The following is a 20,556-nucleotide window of genomic DNA, read 5'->3' as shown; positions in this document are numbered from 1 at the left end:
TTAGGCAAAGTCACAACGGAGCAAATATACAATAATTGGAAACCCCCTTTTAATTTCATAGAAAATACAATGCCTTGAAAAACAATTTGAGCTGTTGCAGACTACTTTTTGTCACCCTCAAATGTTTCAGGTCATCAAATACATTTTAATTCAGCACTAAGAGGACCTGAGTAAATACAAAGAGCACATTTATAAATAATGATCCAAACCAACCTGCCCTTTTATGAAAATCTAATTCTACCCTTGTTAAATCAGCAATTAATCGAAGTGAATCACATTGTTTTAATTTAGCTTCACCAGCCAAACCCAGGCCTAAATCCTGGCTGAAACCATATAATCAAGATCAACAGGCCGTGGCAAAAGCAGGAACCAGTCTACCTGGGGTCATTTGGAGTTATTTACAGATCCTGAAAGAGTGGAGTCTAAGCTTTCCAATGATGTCAAACTTGTGGAAATTGAAAATGATTGGGAGAAGATATGACCATTTGATTGTTGGCACTCTCCAAAGGAGAAAACAGGCTTCAACGTTTGGTTAGAATCAACCTGGAAGCTGAAAGCGGAAACAAAAGCTGTTAATTTGAATAACTTTGAATAGCTTGCTGCAACACTTCCCCCAACAGAAGCTCCAATGACTGCATGGTCATTAAACTCACAGCACTATTTTTCTATGTAAAGATAATTCAACCTGGAAAGACTCACATAATGGAGAAACAACAAGAAGACGGTTAAAGAGTTTATTGATGAAAGATTATTTCTTTGGTGCTTGGACCCCTGAGGAAGATGTGAACGCTGAGGATGAAAAAAGTTTGAACAAACATCTTATGATTATGATTAGGTACGTCTTCCCCCCCTGGGATCCGATCCTGGTGGTGGTGTAGGCCTTGGTATGGAAGGAGTTGGGAGCCTATGGTGGAGAAGGGGTGGAGGAGGGTCGAAGCTCAGCAGAAGAGCGGTGTCTTCCATGCAAATGGTTTTTAAAAGTGATGCCCTGGGAGATGATTGGCTGAGGAGGAGTGCGGACCTGCCGTTGATTGGAGCAGCCAGTGAGGAGTGATTGGACGAGACGGGGTGGTGAGTCTTCCATGTTGAATTTTTGTTTAAACTCCATTTTACGGCAATATTTGCGTGCATTCAACAAACATCTTTCAACTGTCCAAACTATTACAACACAAAATTTAAAGGTAAGACACACACAAGAAAGATTAAGTCAAAACCTTAACTTAAAACACTTGACATTTACAAAATTGAGAAAAGTCAACTGTTTAAGTGTGTTTTGTTTTTATTTCTGCTTGTTTGCAGAACTGCATCATGACTGCAACATGGTCTGAAATTAGCATGCTGATACATTGTTATTCCTGCTCTTTTTTAATTGCTCTCTTTGTTTTTTGAAGGAGTTTTTTATATAAAGTGATTTATGGGCTATTTTAAAATATAAAGAAATTCAACCAGTCTTCCAGGTTTTTCAAATAGCAGCTGCTTTAATAGCCATTTATACTTTATAATTCAACTTACACATTTTGCCATAAAATGAAAATCACTCTTTTCTCAGAATTGGATGGTTTTTCCTTTTTGTCTCCGTTTGCGCTCTGCCAAATTGTTCCTACTTTTCATATGGGGCGTCACGTATTACAAAAATATGGTGGAGGTTGCATCATATGAATTAATGTTGCACAGACTCGAGGACTGCAGAGCAGACAAGGAGGATGGGGAGAGCCCCAGGGACCTTATCTAGACCAGCACTAGATAGTCTTTCATATCATAAATCAGATTTTGTATGGATAACTGGGCCTTTTACTATCATGGACTTCATTTTTACTCCTCTTATTCTAATTGTTCTGCTTCTGTGCCTAATTTCATGCTGTAACTAATTCTGATGCCCATGTCAATAAACCCGTACCTACAAACTAACATTTATTTACTGTATGTTTGTTTATTTGTCCTAACAATATTTCTAATTGAAAACTTAATAACAGTTGAAATGACAAAAAACAAAATCACTTAAATAGTTGACATGACAACAGGAAGTAGACCGACAGATCTGAAAAAAAAACCAGATCCAAAGGAAATCAAGAACTTAACTCAGTCTGGGAAAGGGGTTGGAAAGCCAATTTTAAGCTTTGGGACTTTCGTGAACCACAGTGAGAGCCATATTCCACAAATGCAATAAACATGAAACAGTGGTGAAATTCCCAGAAGTGACCGACCTACCAAAATTACTCCAATAGCATATCAAGACTCATCCAGGAAGTTACAAAAGAACTCAGTACAACGTCTAAAGAACGTTTCCCCTCTCAGTTCAGGTCAGTGTTCATGGTTCAACAACAAGGAAGAGGTAAAAATCCACTGTTGACATAAAAGAATACAAACATCTGTCTCACATTTGCCAAAACGTATCTTGATGATTTGTAGGAGACTATTCTGTGGAACTTTTTGGAAAGTTTGAATCCCATTACATTTGGTGTAAAACTAACAAAGCAATTTGGAAAATAGAGCATCATACCAACAGTTAAACAAGGTGGTGGTAGTGTGATGGTCTGGGGCTGCTATGCTTGTTCGGGACCTGGACGACTTGTTGTAATTGAGGGTGGCATGAATTCTGCTCCAGAAGAAAATTCTGAAGGAGGATATCCGGCCATCGGATTGACCCAAAGCACACCGACAACTCCCTAAACTCCCAGAAAATGCCCCCTAAACCAAACAAAAAAATAAAGCATTTAAGTTTCTGGAGTTGCCTTGTTGAAGTCTAGACCTAAATCCAACTCTGATGCTTGGTCCTGCCTCTGGTATGATTTAAACAATTCTCCAAGGCAGAGTGGACTAAAAGTCTGCCACACCGATGTAAAAACTCCTTGCCAGCTCCCACAAAAGTGTCATGACCAGCTATGAGTTTCAGGGAGGAATTACTTTTTTACACAGGGCCCTTTTTCACTTGATACATGAAATTATCATTTAAAAAGTGTTTTTTGTGTTGTGATGGCAAACTTCTAAAGTGCTTTTTATTTCCGTGAGACAACTATTTGTCAGACCTGACAATGGCTTTCACCTTCCTTCCTTCTCCCTCCTGCTGGTCATCCCTACTGCATTTACAAACTAAAGGGGGAATGTTTATCACAGAGCAGCCAAGATATCTAGGAGGGAAGTAATCCAATTCTCACCCCTGCTCTTCCTGGAGGGGGGCTGCAATGGGATTTTACAAATGCTGATATAAGGAGGTGTTTTCTCCTTGTCTGGTCAGAACAGATTCGGCTCAGCTCAGTAGCACGTCTGATGCTGGAAATCTATCCCCCTTTAAGGCTAAATTAATAAAGCTGATTGAATGGTGATCATCGTTCTCTTTCTTTAGTAAATACAATTGTTCTTCAACAGTATTTACAATGATTATCTTAAAAGTTTAAGAGTGACAAAAAGGCTAAATCAGAGTAAATCTGTAAGGGACAGAGATAGTGCTGAGCTTTATGCAATGCAACTGAAATGTTGAGACCTATAGGAAGCAGAAGTGTCAAAGTTCTGAAAACAGTGAATGCGCTAAGAGTTCCAGGAAATAACAGACATGGGAAGCTAAAGCTCAAAGCCTTTCTGAGGCAGAACGAAGCCCCGACTCTGATAAAGAGAGGAGCTGAGGTAAAACTTCACATTTTAAGCAAAGGGAACATGGATGGCAAAGTGCTGATGTTGCTTCTGTTGCTCTGCAATTCAGGTAGGAAAACATATGATACTGCCTTGCAGCTGTTTCTCATTGAGTTGTTAAAATTATTAGCAAATTTAGAAGCAGTTACCAAGCTGCAGAATGATGAGGACTGGGAATGAAAACTTGTGTAGTCATGAAGTTTCAGCTGCAGAGATATTGAGTTAAGACTGTGGCAGACTTAAAAAACTGACAGCAGTCTTTTGTTATATTTTCAGCAGTTACAGCTAGTATTAAATATAGTCCCTATATTTAATAATTGTTTTACATTTCATGTTTGGGAAGCATACACCTTAAGGAAAATATTGAATGACAATAAATTATTATTTTTCACGGTAATGAAGAGATTTCTGGACTCTCAGCTGAACGCACAGCATGAAAATATCCGAAGACCAACAGAAACATCAGTTTAGCAGATGTTGTCATGTCTTTTCATTCTGCTGCTTTTAATTATCTGTCCAGTGTTGCCTGACAAATTCCGGCTGGTTGAGGGGCCCAGCCATTGTGCTGGCACACTGCAGCTGAGGGATCAAGAAAACTGGAAACAAGTGCAAGACATGGAATTCGTCTGGAACTGGACCATGGCAGCTGAAGTGTGCAGACAGCTCGACTGCGGATCTTTGGTGGCAATAACAAGAAATAATTATAAGGATTGGTCCGATTTCAACATGGAAATCACCTGTTCAGGTTGTGATATTAAGCTATGTACCCCTATTCTGAATGTAAAGTATAAGAAGGCAAAAACCTGCTTGTTTTTTCTCTTATTCCAACTTGATACAGCTTCTCTGTCATCAGTTTGTTAAGCAACAGAAGCTTAAAAGATTGGAATCCAGAAACTTGTTAATGTGGTTAAAATAATTTTGTGGTTAAAATCATGTGGTCAAAGTTACAAACACCAGTCTTCAAAAATGTTAACTTAAAAGTTAGTGCAAAAGGCATGAACCCTACAAATACAGTGGTTGATAAGTGTATGACATTCTGACCATGAAGCATGCACACAGCAGACTGTGATGAAAATGTCTGTTTATTTGGTTTAGCTAACCAAAGCAGATTTCCATTCTTGGTTATTTTATTTATTGGTTCAAGTTTCTCTTATACTGCAGCCCTCTTTACACGAAGCCTACTCAAACCCACCAACCCTTCACTAAATCCTGCATTCAAAATAAGGTTTCCGCTGCTCTCCTATGGTGTGTCTTACATGTCAGTTTACATCATTGATGTGAATTCACTTTTGAACATGAACTTACCCAGTTTCATCCTCCGAAAGCTAAAACACTGCACAAGTTAGTCTAAGGTGTCAACCTGCACTACATTCTAGGCAATGTTTAAAGAAATTACCTAGAGGAGGAGACCTCCTCTGAACTCATGGAAGTAACCTGTGAAAAAGAAAAAACTGCCAACATTCAAACATGGAAAACTTGTAATCAAACTGCTGTAATATAACTGCTTAATCAGGGCGTATACTGACTATTCAATGGATGAGACTTCTTCAGGGCTTCCATAATTTTGTGGAGAAGGTGTGAATAAAAAGAAGGAAGCCAACCTACTGGGATTTTAGACTAAAAAATATAGCAGAATTTTTCCAAGATAAAAGAAACAGGCTTAATTTGCTCTAAAAAATATAAATTTATTTAACCCCTAAAACCAGGTTTACATGTCAAATAGTCATCTTCATGTAGGCAAGTGGCAACAATAATTTTTTTTTCAAATGACTGAAACTTGGTATTCTTAATGTTCAGCAAATCATTAACAGTGCTTATGTCCAGTGGTAAATGGGCAGAAGGACATATGGCCAATCCCTTCCACGACCAAGCAATTTAGAGTAGCCTTACTATACATACACTCACCGGCCACTTTATTAGGAACACTTGTCCAACTGCTCGTTAACACAAATTTCTAATCAGCCAATCACATGGCAGCAACTCAATGCATTTAGGCATGTAGACATGGTTAAGATGATCTGCTGCAGTTCAAACCGAGCATCAGAATGGGGAAGAAAGGTGATTGAAGTGACTTTGAACATGGCATGGTTGTTGGTGCCAGACGGGCTGGTCTGAGTATTTCAGAAACTGCTGATCTACTGGGATTTCCACGCACTGCCATCTCTAGGGTTTACAGAGAATGGTCCAAAAAAGAGAAAATATCCAGTGAGCGGCAGTTCTGTGGGCGCTGACCACCCAACACCTAAACTTTCTGTGTATTCATGAAATTGGAGGTCACTCATATTCCAGTCTTTCTGATCTTTAAAGAATGAATTGTGGAGGTATGAATAACATTGAGCATCCATGCAGTTCAATGCTTGCTTTACAGAATATTGAATGTAATATTATATAAAAATAGATGATAGCACATGTCACAAAGGCCTTTCATTTGAGCAGATCAGAATTGTTTTCAAACATCTCTTCCCTTATTTCACTCTAGATACAGTCAGACTGGGAAATGGGATCAGTCTGTGCTCGGGAATACTGGAGGTGAAGTCTGACCAGCTTAACCAGTCGTGGATCTCAGTAAATATGGATGGTTTTGGCCAGAGGGATGCAGATATGGTCTGCAAGGAACTTGGCTGTGGACCTGTTTCAGTCCTCCTGGGAAAGCCCTATGTAAAAGCTCATGCATTAGCATTGAGCGTCAAATGTACAGGCATCAAAGCTGCTCTGTCAGAATGTTTCAGCTCTGTCGGGAATTACTCTGGGAAAGCAGTTGGACTCACCTGTTTAGGTAAATGAAAGAAAATGACAAGAATTTGTATCTATGATTTTAGGTAGTTATACAAATTGTTCAACATTGAATTAATCTGAAACTAATTGACATCTGTTTGGAATAGTTCCATTCATTTAATAAGAAGCTTTTAATTTCATTCAACCCAGAACCCAAGGGCATCAGGCTGGTTGGAGGAGACAGCCGGTGTGTCGGCACTCTGCAGATGAAACACAGAGGTGAATGGAAACCAGTGTATAAGAAGGCTTGGACTCTAAGGTTTGCAGGTGAAGTGTGTAAACAGCTGGACTGTGGCTCTCCGCTTTCAATCACAAGAGAAACAGTGAGGTCAAGAAGAGTTTTTTGGGATCTGCATGACTGCAATGGACCTTCTATGACAGATTGTGTCAAAGGGATTGTGTATTCCGAGCATTTTACAAAGATAACATGCTCAGGTAGGTAAAATCAGACAGGATTATTTGTAATAGAATAGAATAGAATAGAATAGAATAAAATAAAATAGAAAAATATATTTTATTGTCCAGCAGTGGGGAAATTCAGGTCTGTCAGCAGAGAATGGCAGGAAAGCAAAAGGCTAATAAAAGCATCCAGGTACTCACTAATGTAAAAAGGAAATCTATAAATATAAAAAAAGAAATACTGTACAGTTATTAAAAATGGCATACTCAGATTGATGAAATGTGCAACTGAGTAGGGGTGATTTGAAATTTTGCAAAAAGCACATTTGTTATTTGTGCATGTGAAAACAACCACAGACTACTTACAAAAAATGGAAAAACTGCAAATCCAGCAGGGATGTAAACACACACTAGAGTCTGTTCAAATCAGTGATGGTTATAAAGTCTGACAGCTGCTGTGAGGAACGACCTACGATCATGCCCTTTGTGCACTGTGGTGCAGCAGTCTGCCAACGAAGGAGCTCTCCAGTTCTGCAACAGCTTTATACATGGAGTGGGAGACATTGTCCAACAGTGATGTTAATTTTTTTCAGAGTTCCTCTGTCTCCCACCACCTGCACGGGGTCAAAGAGGTATTCTAGGACAGAGCTGGCCTTCCGCATGAACTTATTTAACTGCTTCCTGTCAGCTGTAGATAAGCTGCTGCTCCAACAAACAACACTTTACAAGATTGCTGATGCCACCACAGAGTCAAAAATGGTTCTAAGGAGTGCCCCTGCAATGCAAAGGAAGAAAGATAGATACATAGAAACAACGCTGGACCATCTGTAATTAGAGCTATTGTTGGATCTGAGCTTGTTTGTTTGGATCATGATCTGATCCAAATAAATCTTCAGCATTTCTCTTCAGATGAAAGACAGCTTATCTCCAGAATATGTGTGAGGAGTTGGTTCTAGGGAGCCAGTGAGGCTTTGACGTCACAGATTGGGAGAAGGTCACCTTTTCATTAAATCAATTTGGAATTGCCGATTGAAGAACAGAATATTGATAGTTATTACAGAAAATCACAAAAAGGAGCAGAATAGAAAGGAAGCATTTTGTCCTTGTTGTCCCTGAGAAATAAGTTTCTTACTTCGTTTTAATCGCAAATCATTGACAGCAAAAGTCACTTCTATCACTCCAAGACACATGTTGAGTTTTACTATGGTAATATTTATGCTCATAAAAAAACAAACAAAAAAAAAAAAAAAACAACCCACTGAAACATATAACACTTCACTTAATAATACAGTGTAACAGACGAAGAGACTGTGGTATTGCCAGTATTAGCCCATAGAATGACACTGAATGCTTCCCATTTGACTCCTGCTGCTGACTTATCTACAAACTAGATATCTGTTTTGCAATGGAAGCCCTGTTCCATCTCTACATTTATTTGAAAAGCTACTTATTAGTACTAACATTTCCTGGCAAATATCTACATCCTTTCTGCTTATCTGCTGGTATTTTAATGGTGTTGTGCAATCTGTAGGCTCACTTCATTTCAATACAGAGAAGCTGAGTTTAAATCAGATAAATATCAGCCACGGTTATGTTCTGCAGTTGCATAAAAACTGACCCAGTATCTTTGCTAGTAATTCACTTTCTTTTCCACCAACCCATCTTTAACATTACCCTGTTAAGTCAGTGCATTTTGTCAGATTAAATGTAAACACTTCATTAGCCTGTAAAATTTAATGTTAGAGACAGCTTTTAATTGTTTTTAAATGAATAGAATAATTCAGAGCCCATATCATATTTATTTTTCTAATAAAAAAGAAGCTTCCATTTAAGAGTTTCACTGGCACAGTTCATTATTTTATGATAATGTAATATCCTAGGTTTATACTGTGGCCAGATGAATAAACATCTGATTTCTAAGAATAAATCGATCTTTATCTTAGGTAGTCCAATCATTTATAGAAGATAAAGTTTGTTGAAGAGATGACTAGGCATGGTAGTCCATGTATATGATAATATGATTATCTTTTCCATAGGCCGCCCTCTTCTCAAATCTGAAAAACTGCAGCAAAGGCTTCTAATTTTCTTTGTCTTTTCTCCTAGGCTCTGTCAGACTTGTTCATGGTAGCAACCACTGTTCAGGAAGACTGGAGGTGAAGTTGAATGAGTTGTGGTCCTCAGTGTGTGACGAAGGCTTTAATCAGCAGGATGCAGAGGTTGTCTGCAGGGAAATTGGCTGTGGGCCTGCTTCAGTCATAAAGAGGATACATTATGGAAAAGTGGATGCTCCAATATGGAAAAAGGAGGTTCATTGTAGCGGCAACGAATCTTCTCTCCTGAACTGTGAAAGATCATGGCTTAGAAAAAGTACCTGCCCTAGTGATTCCAAAGCTGTTGAACTCACCTGTTCAGGTAGAGTTGTAGATAGATTGCAGTTGTGTTCTCCTTTTAAACCTTTTTTCTAAACATTGTGCTGTGTTCCGCAGACCCTGAAGTCAGACTGGTGGGAGGAACTGGTCGTTGTGCTGGTTACATAGAAATAAAAAAGTTTGGACAGTGGAGAGCAGCAGATGATAAAGACGAAATCTGTGACTGGACTCTGAAGCAAGCAGATGTCATTTGTCAAAGGCTTGACTGTGGCATGTCTGTTTCAAGACGACTCAGCCTACATTCACCAAAACAATCATTTTTTCAGATAGACTTTTCCTGCACTCAGACTCTGGAATGCATGAAATTGGAGTCTTTTTATAGTATTTTCAGAGTGGAGATTACCTGCTCAGGTAATACAACTAATACCACATATGTTAATGACAATGTTGCATTGAAGGCAAGTTGCAACAGACTTTGAAAAGTAGAAAACCCATAGAATTACAAATTGCAGATGTTAATGTCAATGCAAAAACATTCACATTTCTCAGCAACATGTAGCAAGATCAGTAGCAACCATCAGGTACTCTTTAATTGCATTGTGTGTCAATGTACACTGCTATAAGTAATTTATGCTGCGCAGTTTCCTTTCTGTGGATGTGATGCTTTGTATGCAATGTGATCTCCAGCTAAGGTTGCCACAAAGTTCTTTTGGCTAATTTAAAAAGAAATTGGTGGTTTGAAATATTACAAAGGTTCTACTCAAATATTGTAACAGTGATACGAAGATAAGCTGTCTTAAGTCACATTTCCACAATGTGTTCCTAAACACTTTTTCTCTTGAACTTCCCGAGACCTTTAATCTACCAAGTTTTTTGTGTGCTTTCCATTGCGGGATCTGAAACCCGAGTCTTTTATGTAGATTACAACCCCTGAGACTAGACGACTAATCCGCCAATTGGAGTGCCACTGTTGTGTTGGGAAACAGATCTTCGCTTCTGCAACTGTGGAGTCCAGAATAAATAAGATTAAAAACATTAGAATCAGACTAATACAACATTAATCTTAAATAATTTCATAGCAGTTATGGTTTTAAAGCCATGGACTGCCACTGCCAACTGTGTGAAAATAGGTAGTTAGAACGGAATTGAATTACGTGGATCCCAAAGAAAGAATAAAAGCAGAACTTGGATCGGAATTACAATTGGCTATTAGTACTGAATTAAAATCAATTCTAACTCAGAGGAAGTTTGGAATTATCTATTGATCTTTAAAATTAAAACTTGCGAGATGTATCTAGTGACAGTGAGCCGCAGCAATTCTACTCCATTAAAACTTACAGTCACTCAATATTCAACAATTGTGGGCAGTTGTGATGGCTTTAATCTGATTGTCAGAAAATAAACACTGAAAACGATATCAACTTTACCATTTAAAATTTATTAAAAAAGGATTTGATTGGGCATTACTCTCTATCACCATATTCATGGAGATGCTGAAAGCATAAGTAATCGCTCCCTTTAATAAAATATTTCCCCCAGGTTTGATGCATGTTATCAGTGTATTTGAATGCAAACCCTATAAAACATTGTTCAAATTCAGCATAGGTGGTTGGGTTTAAATGTTGTGTTTGCAATAACAAATACGAAACTCCAGTTGGAATGTAAAGCTAAAAGGGAATGTGATTTACAAAGAAATATATACTGGGGAATGGCTGAAATAAAATGCTATGGGTACTCAGCCAGGGAGAAATACAGGTCCTTCTCAAAATATTAGCATATTGTGATAAAGTTCATTATTTTCCATAATGTCATGATGAAAATTTAACATTCATATATTTTAGATTCATTGCACACTAACTGAAATATTTCAGGTCTTTTATTGTCTTAATACGGATGATTTTGGCATACAGCTCATGAAAACCCAAAATTCCTATCTCACAAAATTAGCATATTTCATCCGACCAATAAAAGAAAAGTGTTTTTAATACAAAAAACGTCAACCTTCAAACAATCATGTACAGTTATGCACTCAATACTTGGTCGGGAATCCTTTTGCAGAAATGACTGCTTCAATGCGGCGTGGCATGGAGGCAATCAGCCTGTGGCACTGCTGAGGTCTTATGGAGGCCCAGGATGCTTCGATAGCGGCCTTTAGCTCATCCAGAGTGTTGGGTCTTGAGTCTCTCAACGTTCTCTTCACAATATCCCATAGATTCTCTATGGGGTTCAGGTCAGGAGAGTTGGCAGGCCAATTGAGCACAGTGATACCATGCTCAGTAAACCATTTACCAGTGGTTTTGGCACTGTGAGCAGGTGCCAGGTCGTGCTAAAAAATGAAATCTTAATCTCCATAAAGCTTTTCAGCAGATGGAAGCATGAAGTGCTCCAAAATCTCCTGATAGCTAGCTGCATTGACCCTGCCCTTGATAAAACACAGTGGACCAACACCAGCAGCTGACACGGCACCCCAGACCATCACTGACTGTGGGTACTTGACACTGGACGTCTGGCATTTTGGCATTTCCTTCTCCCCAGTCTTCCTCCAGACTCTGGCACCTTGATTTCCGAATGACATGCAGAATTTGCTTTCATCCGAAAAAAGTACTTTGGACCGCTGAGCAACAGTCCAGTGCTGCTTCTCTGTAGCCCAGGTCAGTCGCTTCTGCCGCTGTTTCTGGTTCAAAACTGGCTTGACCTGGGGAATGCGGCACCTGTAGCCCATTTCCTGCACACGCCTGTGCACGGTGGTTCTGGATGTTTCTACTCCAGACTCAGTCCACTGCTTCCGCAGGTCCCCCAAGGTCTGGAATCGGCCCTTCTCCACAATCTTCCTCAGGGTCCGGTCACCTCTTCTTGTTGTGCAGCGTTTTCTGCCACACCTTTTCCTTCCCACAGACTTCCCACTGAGGTGCCTTGATACAGCCCTCTGGGAACAGCCTATTCGTTCAGAAATTTCTTTCTGTGTCTTACCCTCTTGCTTGAGGGTGTCTATAGTGGCCTTCTGGACAGCAGTCAGGTCGGCAGTCTTACCAATGATTGGGGTTTTGAGTGATGAACCAGGCTGGGAGTTTTAAACACCTCAGGAATCTTTTGCAGGTGTTTAGAGTTAACTCGTTGATTCAGATGATTAGGTTCATAGCTCGTTTAGAGACCCTTTTAATGATATGCTAATTTTGTGAGATAGGAATTTTGGGTTTTCATGAGCTGTATGCCAAAATCATCCGTATTAAGACAATAAAAGACTTGAAATATTTCAGTTAGTGTGCAATGAATCTAAAATATATGAATGTTAAATTTTCATCATGACATTATGGAAAGTAATTAACTTTATCACAATATGCTAATATTTTGAGAAGGACCTGTATATAGCCCTCTGAACTTTCATCCCTCTGTGGTCAGCAATCATTAAGTCAGGAAATATAAGAAATGTGGAGTTGATGGTTTGGCAAAGAAAACTTAAAATTTACCAAACTCTGTATTTTATACCCTTCCTCCCAAAAAACACATGCTACACAAAACAGGAACCCATCGTAAGTGACACAATTACTTTATGTTTATGTTTCACAAAATATGTTTTAATATGAAAAATCCATCTATCCATTGTCTTCCGCTTATCCGGGGTCGGGTCGCAGGGTCAGCAGCCTTAGCAAAGAGACCCAGACTTTCCTCTCCCCAACCACTTGGGCCAGCTCGTCCAGGGGAATCCCAAGGCGTTCCCAGGCCAGTCGAGAAGCATAGTCCCTCCAGCTTGTCTTGGGTCTTCCTCTGGGCCTCCTCCCGGTGGTGAAACGTTTTTTTATTTTTTTATTTATTTACAGCATATGAATCAAGATAAGAAACAGTGTAACAGTGGCTTAAGCCAGAACAGTGCCTACAGACTGGTGCCTCTGTTTGATGTCTTTTTGTGTTTATGATTTGGCCTTGCCAAAATATGAATATTTTCATTAGCAAGCCATTTTTAAATTACTTTAGCTGCATGTTTTGGGTTAAACATCTTTTTAGAGCTTTTACAGAAGCCCAATGAGTGCCGCTGATTCTGAAGGGTGAACAAACTTTCAAACAACACTCCATCTTCCTGTCTCCACAGACTCCATCAGGCTGGTCAACAGTTCTAACCAGTGCTCAGGCAGACTGGAGTTGAAAATGAATCAGTTGTGGTCCACGGTGTGCGAAAAGGACTTTGACAAACAAGATGCAGAGGTTGTCTGTAGGGAGATTGGCTGTGGGCCTCCTGTAATTCTCCAAGGGGCACTCTTTGGAGGAGAGGAGGCTCCCCTCAAAAGAAGGGCATTCCAGTGTGAAGGCAACGAGTCATCTCTTCTGGACTGTAGAGGTTCAGGCTCAGCTACTACGTGCTCACCTGAAAACGTTGTTGGACTCACCTGCTCAGGTAGATGGGAAGATGGAGACCTAATAACTGTTTTATTTCCTTGATTGATTAGGTTTCTGTCTCTGTTCACATTAAGATTACATCAGGTTGGCAGGAGAGACGAGCCGCTGCGCTGGGACTCTGGAGATGTTATACCAGGGACAGTGGAAACCGGTGGTTGACAAGTTTGATCTACTGGGAGAGAAGCTGACTCATTCTGTGTGTGCTGAGTTGGGTTGTGGGGCTTTTGTGTCAGCAAGAACAGAGGAGAAACAAATGAGATCTGTATGGTGGATCACGTCTATCTGTGTAGAGTCAGGAAATAAACTGCGAGAGTGTGGAACCCTGAATGATGACATTCACGATACCAGCATTGAAGTGATATGCTCAGGTAATACTGAACATACTTGTATATTTGCTTTTTAGGTTACAAAATGTGCAGAATTTAAGAATTTGAGCTAAAACTACTTGAAGACTGTGGGTTGGTTTTGTCACATACAATGACAAAGTTATTACAACCCTTGATGTTTTTGCACATTCATTACACAGAGAGTGAAATATTTCAAACCTTTATGATGATTATGGCTTACAGATATTGAAAACCTAAAATTCAGTTTCTCTGAAAATAAGAATATTACATAACATCAATAAAGGATATTTTAAACAGAAATGTCAGGCTTCTGAAAAGTATGTTAAGTTCTATACTGCATCAATCTGGCGTGGCATGGAGGTGATGAGCCTGTGGTTCTGCTGAGGTGTAATTAAAGCCCAAGTTGCTTTGAAAGCAGCCTTCAGGTCATCTGCATTGTTGGGTCTGGTGTCTTTCATCTTCCACTTGACAATACTCCATTGATTCTCTATGAGGTTCAGGTCAGGCCAGTTTGCTGGCACAAATCAAACATTGGTACAATTGGCAGTGTGGGCAAGTGCCAAATCCTGCTGGAAAACTAAATCAGTATATTCATTAAGCTTATCAGCAGAAAGAAGCATGACATGCTTTATAATTTCCTGGTAGATGGCTATGTTGATTTTGGACTTCAGAAAACCCAGTGGACCAAACACCAGCTGATGACATGGCGCCCCAAACCCTGACTGACCGGAAACTTCACACTGGACTTCAAGGAACGTGGATTCTGTGCCTCTCCGCTCTTCCTCCGGATTCTGGGAGCCTGATTTTCAAACCAACTTTGCTGACTTTTCTTCCCTCTGACAAGAGGACTTTGGACCACTGAGCAACAGTCTTTTCAAGGCTGCAGTTATCACTGTTGCTGTGCACTTTTTTTCCACTCAACTTTCTATGAATGTGCTTAATACAGAACAACTTCCCCATGATCTGATACACTGTTTAGAGTTTACAGAAACGTTTGCAGGTGTTTTGAGTTAATTTGCTGATTAGGCTGTGACACCATGAGTTTGGAAATGTTACTTTTTCACAATATTCAAATTTTCCGAGACACTGAATTTTAGGCTTTCATTATCTGTTAGTCAAAATCATCAGAACTACAGGAAATAAAGGTTTGAAATATTTTACTCTATGTAATTAATCTATATAATATATCAGTTTGATTTTTTGAAATAAGTGATAAAAAATATTGAATATTGAGATGTGTTTGCATAGTATCTCATAAAAGTGAGTACACCCCTCACATTTTTCTAAATATATCTTTTCATGGGACAAAACTAAAGATATGACACTTTAATAAAGTTTGAAGTAGTCAATGTACAGTTTGAACAACAGAGTAAATTTGCTGTCCCCTCAAAATATCTCAATAATCAGCCATTAATGTCTAAACCACTTGCAACACAGTGAGTAGACCCCTAAGTGAAAACATCCAAATTGTCCCCAGTTAGCCATTTTGCCTCCCTGGTATCATGTAATTCATTAGTGTTATAAGGTCTCAGGTGTGAATGGAGAGCAGGTGCGTTAACTTGGTGTTATCACTCTCATACTGGTTACTGGAAGTTCAACATGGCGCCTCATGGCAAAGAACTCTGAGGATCTGCAAAAAAGAGTTGCTGCTCTACATGAAGATGACCTAGGCTATAAGAAGATTACCAATACATTGAAACTGAGCTGCAGCACGGTGCCCCAGACCATACAGTGGTTTAACAGGACAGGTTCCTCTCAAAACGAGGCATTGCCATGGTCAACCAAAGAAGCTAAGTGCACATGCTCAGCGTCATATCCAGTGGTTGTCTTTTGAAAAAAAAAATATGACTGCTGCCAGCATTGCTGCAGAGGTTGAAGGGGTGGAGTTCAGCCAGTCAGTGCTCAGGCCATATGCAAAAGACTGCATTAAATAGGTCTGAATGACTATTGTCTCAGAAGGACAACTCTTCTAAAGATGATGCAAAAGAAAGCCTACAAACTGTTTGTTGAAGACAAGCAAACTAAGGACATGGATTTACTGGAACCATGTCCTGTGGTCTGATGAAACCAAGATAAACTTATTTGGTTCAGATAATATCAAGTGTTTGTGGCTGAAACCAGGTGAGGAGTACAAAGACAAGTGTGTCTTGCCTACAGTCAAGCATGGTGGTGGGGGCGTCATGGTTTGGGGCTGCATGAGTGCTCCATGCAGTGGGGAGTTCACTGAGGAAACATGAATGCCAACATGAACTGTGACATACTAAAGCAGAGCATGATCCCCTACCTTCGGAAACTGGGTTGCAGGGCAGTATTCCAACATGATAATGACCCCAAACAGACCTCCAAGACGTCCACTGCTTGGCTAAAGGAACTGGGGGTAAAGGTGTTGGACTGGCCCAGCATGTGTCCAGACCTAAATCCTATTGAGAATCTGTGGGCATTCTCAAACAGAAGTTGGAGGACTGCAGGGTCTCGAACATTCATCAACTCTATGATATCGTCATGTGCTCAAAGTGTCAAAATATTGACACTTTGGGCACAATTTGGACATTTTCATTTAGAGGTGTACTCACTTTTGTTTCCAGCGGTTTAGAACATAATGGTTGTGTGTCGAGTTACCTTGAGGGGAAAAGAGCTGTACACAGACTACTTTACTTTATCTTCACTGCTGTCCCATTAAAAGGTATAAACTATTTACAGAAATGTGAGGGGTGTACTCACTTTTGTGAGATATTGTACAGGGGTTGGACAATGAAACTGAAACACCTGTCATTTTAGTGTGGGAGGTTTCATTTCTAAATTTGACCAGCCTGGTAGCCAGTCTTCATTGATTGCACATTGCACCAGTAAGAGCAGAGTGTGAAGGTTCAATTAGCAGGGTAAGAGCACAGTTTTGCTCAAAATATTGAAATGCACACAACATTATGGGTGACATACCAGAGTTCAAAAGAGGACAAATTGTTGGTGCACGTCTTGCTGGCGCATCTGTGACCAAGACACCAAGTCTTTGTGATTTATCAAGAGCTACGGTATCCAGGGTAATGTCAGCATACCACCAAGAAGGACCAACCACATCCAACAGGATTAACTGTGGATGCAAGAGGAAGCTGTCTGAAAGGGATGTTCGGGTGCTAACCCGGATTGTATCCAAAAAACATAAAACCACGGCTGCCCAAATCACGGCAAAATTAAATGTGCACCTCAACTCTCCTGTTTCCACCAGAACTGTCCGTCGGGAGCTCCACAGGGTCAATATACACGGCCGGGCTGCTATAGCCAAACCTTTGGTCACTCATGCCAATGCCAATCGTCGGTTTCAATGGTGCAAGGAGCGCAAATCTTGGGCTGTGGACAATGTGAAACATGTATTGTTCTCTGATGAGTCCACCTTTACTGTTTTCCCCACATCTGGGAGAGTTACGGTGTGGAGAAGCCCCAAAGAAGCGTACCACCCAGACTGTTGCATGCCCAGAGTGGTGGTTTGGGCTGCAATATCATGGCATTCCCTTGGCCCAATACTTGTGCTAGATACCACTGCCAAGGACTACCGAACCATTCTTGAGGACCATGTTCATCCAATGGTTCAAACATTGTATCCTAAAGGCATTGCCGTGTATCAGGATGACAATGCATCAATACACACAGCAAGACTGGTGAAAGATTGGTTTGATGAACATGAAAGTGAAGTTGAACATCTCCCATGGCCTGCACAGTCACCAGATCTAAATATTATTGAGCCACTTTGAGGTGTTTTGGAGGAGCGAGTCAGGAAACGATTTCCTCCACCAGTATCACGTAGTGACCTGGCCACTATCCTGCAAGAAGAATAGCTTAAAATCCCTCTGACCACTGTGTCGGACTTGTATATGTCCTTTCCAAGACGAATTGATGCTGTAGTGGCCGCAAAAGGAGGCCCTACACCATACTAATAAATTATTGTGGTCTAAAACCAGGTGTTTCAGTTTCATTGTCCAACCCCTGTATGTTGAAAGATGTGGATTTGTAGTGAGTGATTACATTTGTTTACAATAACCCAAGCTCAGTCAGAATGAAAGCCAAGCATTGGATGACAATTTTAAAGTTTTACCAGAGATTTTCAATTGGATTAAGGTCTGGACTTTGACTGGGCCACTAAAACACAATAATATGATTTGATGTAGACAAATCCATTGCAGCCCAGGCTGCATGTTTGGGACTGTTTGGCTGTTGGAAGGTCTTTTGCAGCCTCTACCAGCTTTTCTTCCAGTATTGTCCTGTAAGTAACTCCTCACAGCATTATGCTACCACCACCACGTGATAGGCTATCACAAGAAATACCAACAAAATACATTAACGTTAGTGGCTGTTATGAGAAAAAAATTAAAACAATTCAAGAGGTATGAATACATTTGCAAGGTCCATGCTAGTAACCATCGGTTCTCAGTTTCTAATAATTACATTGTTTAACTAATTGTTTAGCAGAAAAAATGCCAGTTTTATACCGTTTGTTTCCTTTTTATTACCAGATTTGTTGGTTGAGCCACACATCTCTCTCTTTTTCTACTCTGAAGAGGTCCGTGCACCCACCAACCAAACGTTGGGCATCCCCATAGGCTCAGCATTTGCCATCATGTGTTCCATCAAACCACAGTATCAAGCTGGTTCCTTCGAACTTGTCTTAAGCTCCTCCACCTCAAGGGAAAGCTTTACCTTGCCAGCTGTCAACCACTCCACGCTCTTCCTATTTTCTGCTGCTAACCATAAACACCAAGGGACCTACAGCTGCATTTATCACGCCTATGTTTTCTCCCATAACTTCTCTTCTGTGAGCCAGCCCATTTGTCTCACTATCTCAGGTAACTGCATGAATACTTCGAAGAAACATCTTTGTTAAATCCACAATACAATCCCACAAATATTTAGCTTCTCAATACTAAGGTAAATAAATGGTTATGAAAATGTAGGGAATTTGGGGTTCCAAAGAGGGTATAAAGCTGGTTAAGAGTATAACGTTCTTTTCAGCTGCTGCCTCTGATTTAGTATTTATGTCACATCTAGGTTGAGCAGGTTGTCAGTGTTGTAGTCATAACAAGCTAGTTTTTTTGTCCATTTTATGTATGCAAACTCTAAAGGAACATGTTCACAAATTGAGACTGTTTAGTAATAAGTGTGGTTTTGATTTTTTGATACACAAGCAATCTGAGGTGCTGATAAATAGCTTATATTAGCACTTTGAGCAGCTGTTAGGTTGACTGCCTCAATAAAATCCCCCTCTGATTTTTGAAAATCAATAGACTTCTAAAGATACTGACATCTCATAACTTCATGTTAATATCCCTAAAGTCTTTTATGTCACAACTAGAAAATCATTGTCAGTTCAGGGAATGTTACTTCAGGAAGTGAATCTTCTCTATTACAATATCCATTTCAATCTATGTGGGGAACTGGTCAAAAATATTAATTAAGCCCATAAAAAAGTAATCTGTTTCATTCTGTTATATCTGCTTCAGCTGAGTTCATCATCAGACCATTTGTCGTCCTGATGGTTATGATGGCATCAATCCTCATTCTTTACTGTTATTTTAAGGTACTGTATTGCATAAGGTATAGTCTATTGTTTAGTATAATTACTGCTGTAATGATATCTTTAACAAAAATGATGCATTTTCAGGTCTGCAGCTGTCAAATGTCAGAACAAGAGAAAAATCGGTATCTTGAAGATTGCAGTACCAAAAGCTACCTGAAGGAGGAGACTGCAGTCTCCAGTAACAAGTAGAAAAGGATCTGCTTGTGGTGTTTGAAATAGGAATGGTGACATGTTTTACGCAGTGACAGCTAACATACCCTATATTTATATTAGTAGCTATGGTTACCACAAAGTTACTTCAAAATAGGACTAATTTTTATCACTTTTAATTTTATTATGTAATACTGTTACTAATTAAACTTTTTTATAGCTAAATACTAATTGCAGTTAAAGCTGCAGAGAAAAAAATCCATTGTTATCTTCACAAATAGACGAAGAACAGCATCTGATTTACTCTGGGTATGCTTTTTCAGAATGGAGTTTAAATAGGTCCAGTTGTGTGATTCATAGATTTTTAAGTCAGCTGATCAGAAGTCAAGGTAGGTTAAACATGTCATGAAACTAAGATGAAAAATCAACTTCTTTACTCCGGCAGAGTATTAGGGTTCATTTATGTTTGGTAAAATAGTTACTGTAGGGTTTTAAAATAATGTTTTTATTTCCTGAAAAGCAGTCAAATTCTCCTATCCTACAACCATGTCATGGAAATAGTCATTTTTCTTTTTTTTCAGTTGTAATGCTTATAATTCAAATAAAATTGTCATTCTGTATCAATTTATGTTTGGTGAGTTGCTGTAAAACAACAAACACTGATGTAAAAACAAGGAAATTTTTTCTGTCATATTTTTAATAAATTTTATTTTATGTTACAATTAATGTAGAATATTGAGTCCTTGTTTGGTTTAAAGCTTGTGGTGTTCGTATCCCGAGGCATGGGTTGGCTAATCGACTAAACATCTGTGAAACCATACTGGCTTGAACCAACAATAATAATTACAAAAACAGTATGCTCAATGTAAGTCAAACAAAAAGAGACTTTGAAGTATCCACTTCAAATCTTTGTTAACTGATCTGGCAGAAG

At 39.5% G+C, this 20,556-nt stretch overlaps 1 protein-coding gene across 1 annotated transcript; it reads left to right on the top strand.

The window, feature by feature from the left end:
- Positions 1–3,599: 3,599 nt before the first annotated feature.
- On the top strand, positions 3,600–20,351 carry LOC124881045 (scavenger receptor cysteine-rich type 1 protein M130-like). Its single transcript, XM_047386530.1, has 11 exons — positions 3,600–3,697; positions 4,148–4,372; positions 6,107–6,403; positions 6,553–6,837; positions 8,905–9,213; positions 9,288–9,581; positions 13,258–13,560; positions 13,637–13,930; positions 18,415–18,744; positions 19,399–19,475; positions 19,560–20,351. Exons 1-11 carry the CDS (start codon positions 3,652–3,654, stop codon positions 19,662–19,664), a joined length of 2,565 nt encoding a protein of 854 aa, XP_047242486.1. The 5' UTR covers positions 3,600–3,651; the 3' UTR covers positions 19,665–20,351.
- The last annotated feature ends 205 nt before the right edge of the window (positions 20,352–20,556 follow it).

This window comes from Girardinichthys multiradiatus, chromosome 14 (assembly GCF_021462225.1).
Source record: "Girardinichthys multiradiatus isolate DD_20200921_A chromosome 14, DD_fGirMul_XY1, whole genome shotgun sequence".
Taxonomy (NCBI): Eukaryota; Metazoa; Chordata; class Actinopteri; order Cyprinodontiformes; family Goodeidae; genus Girardinichthys; species Girardinichthys multiradiatus.
This window is presented reverse-complemented; position numbering and strand designations above follow the sequence as displayed.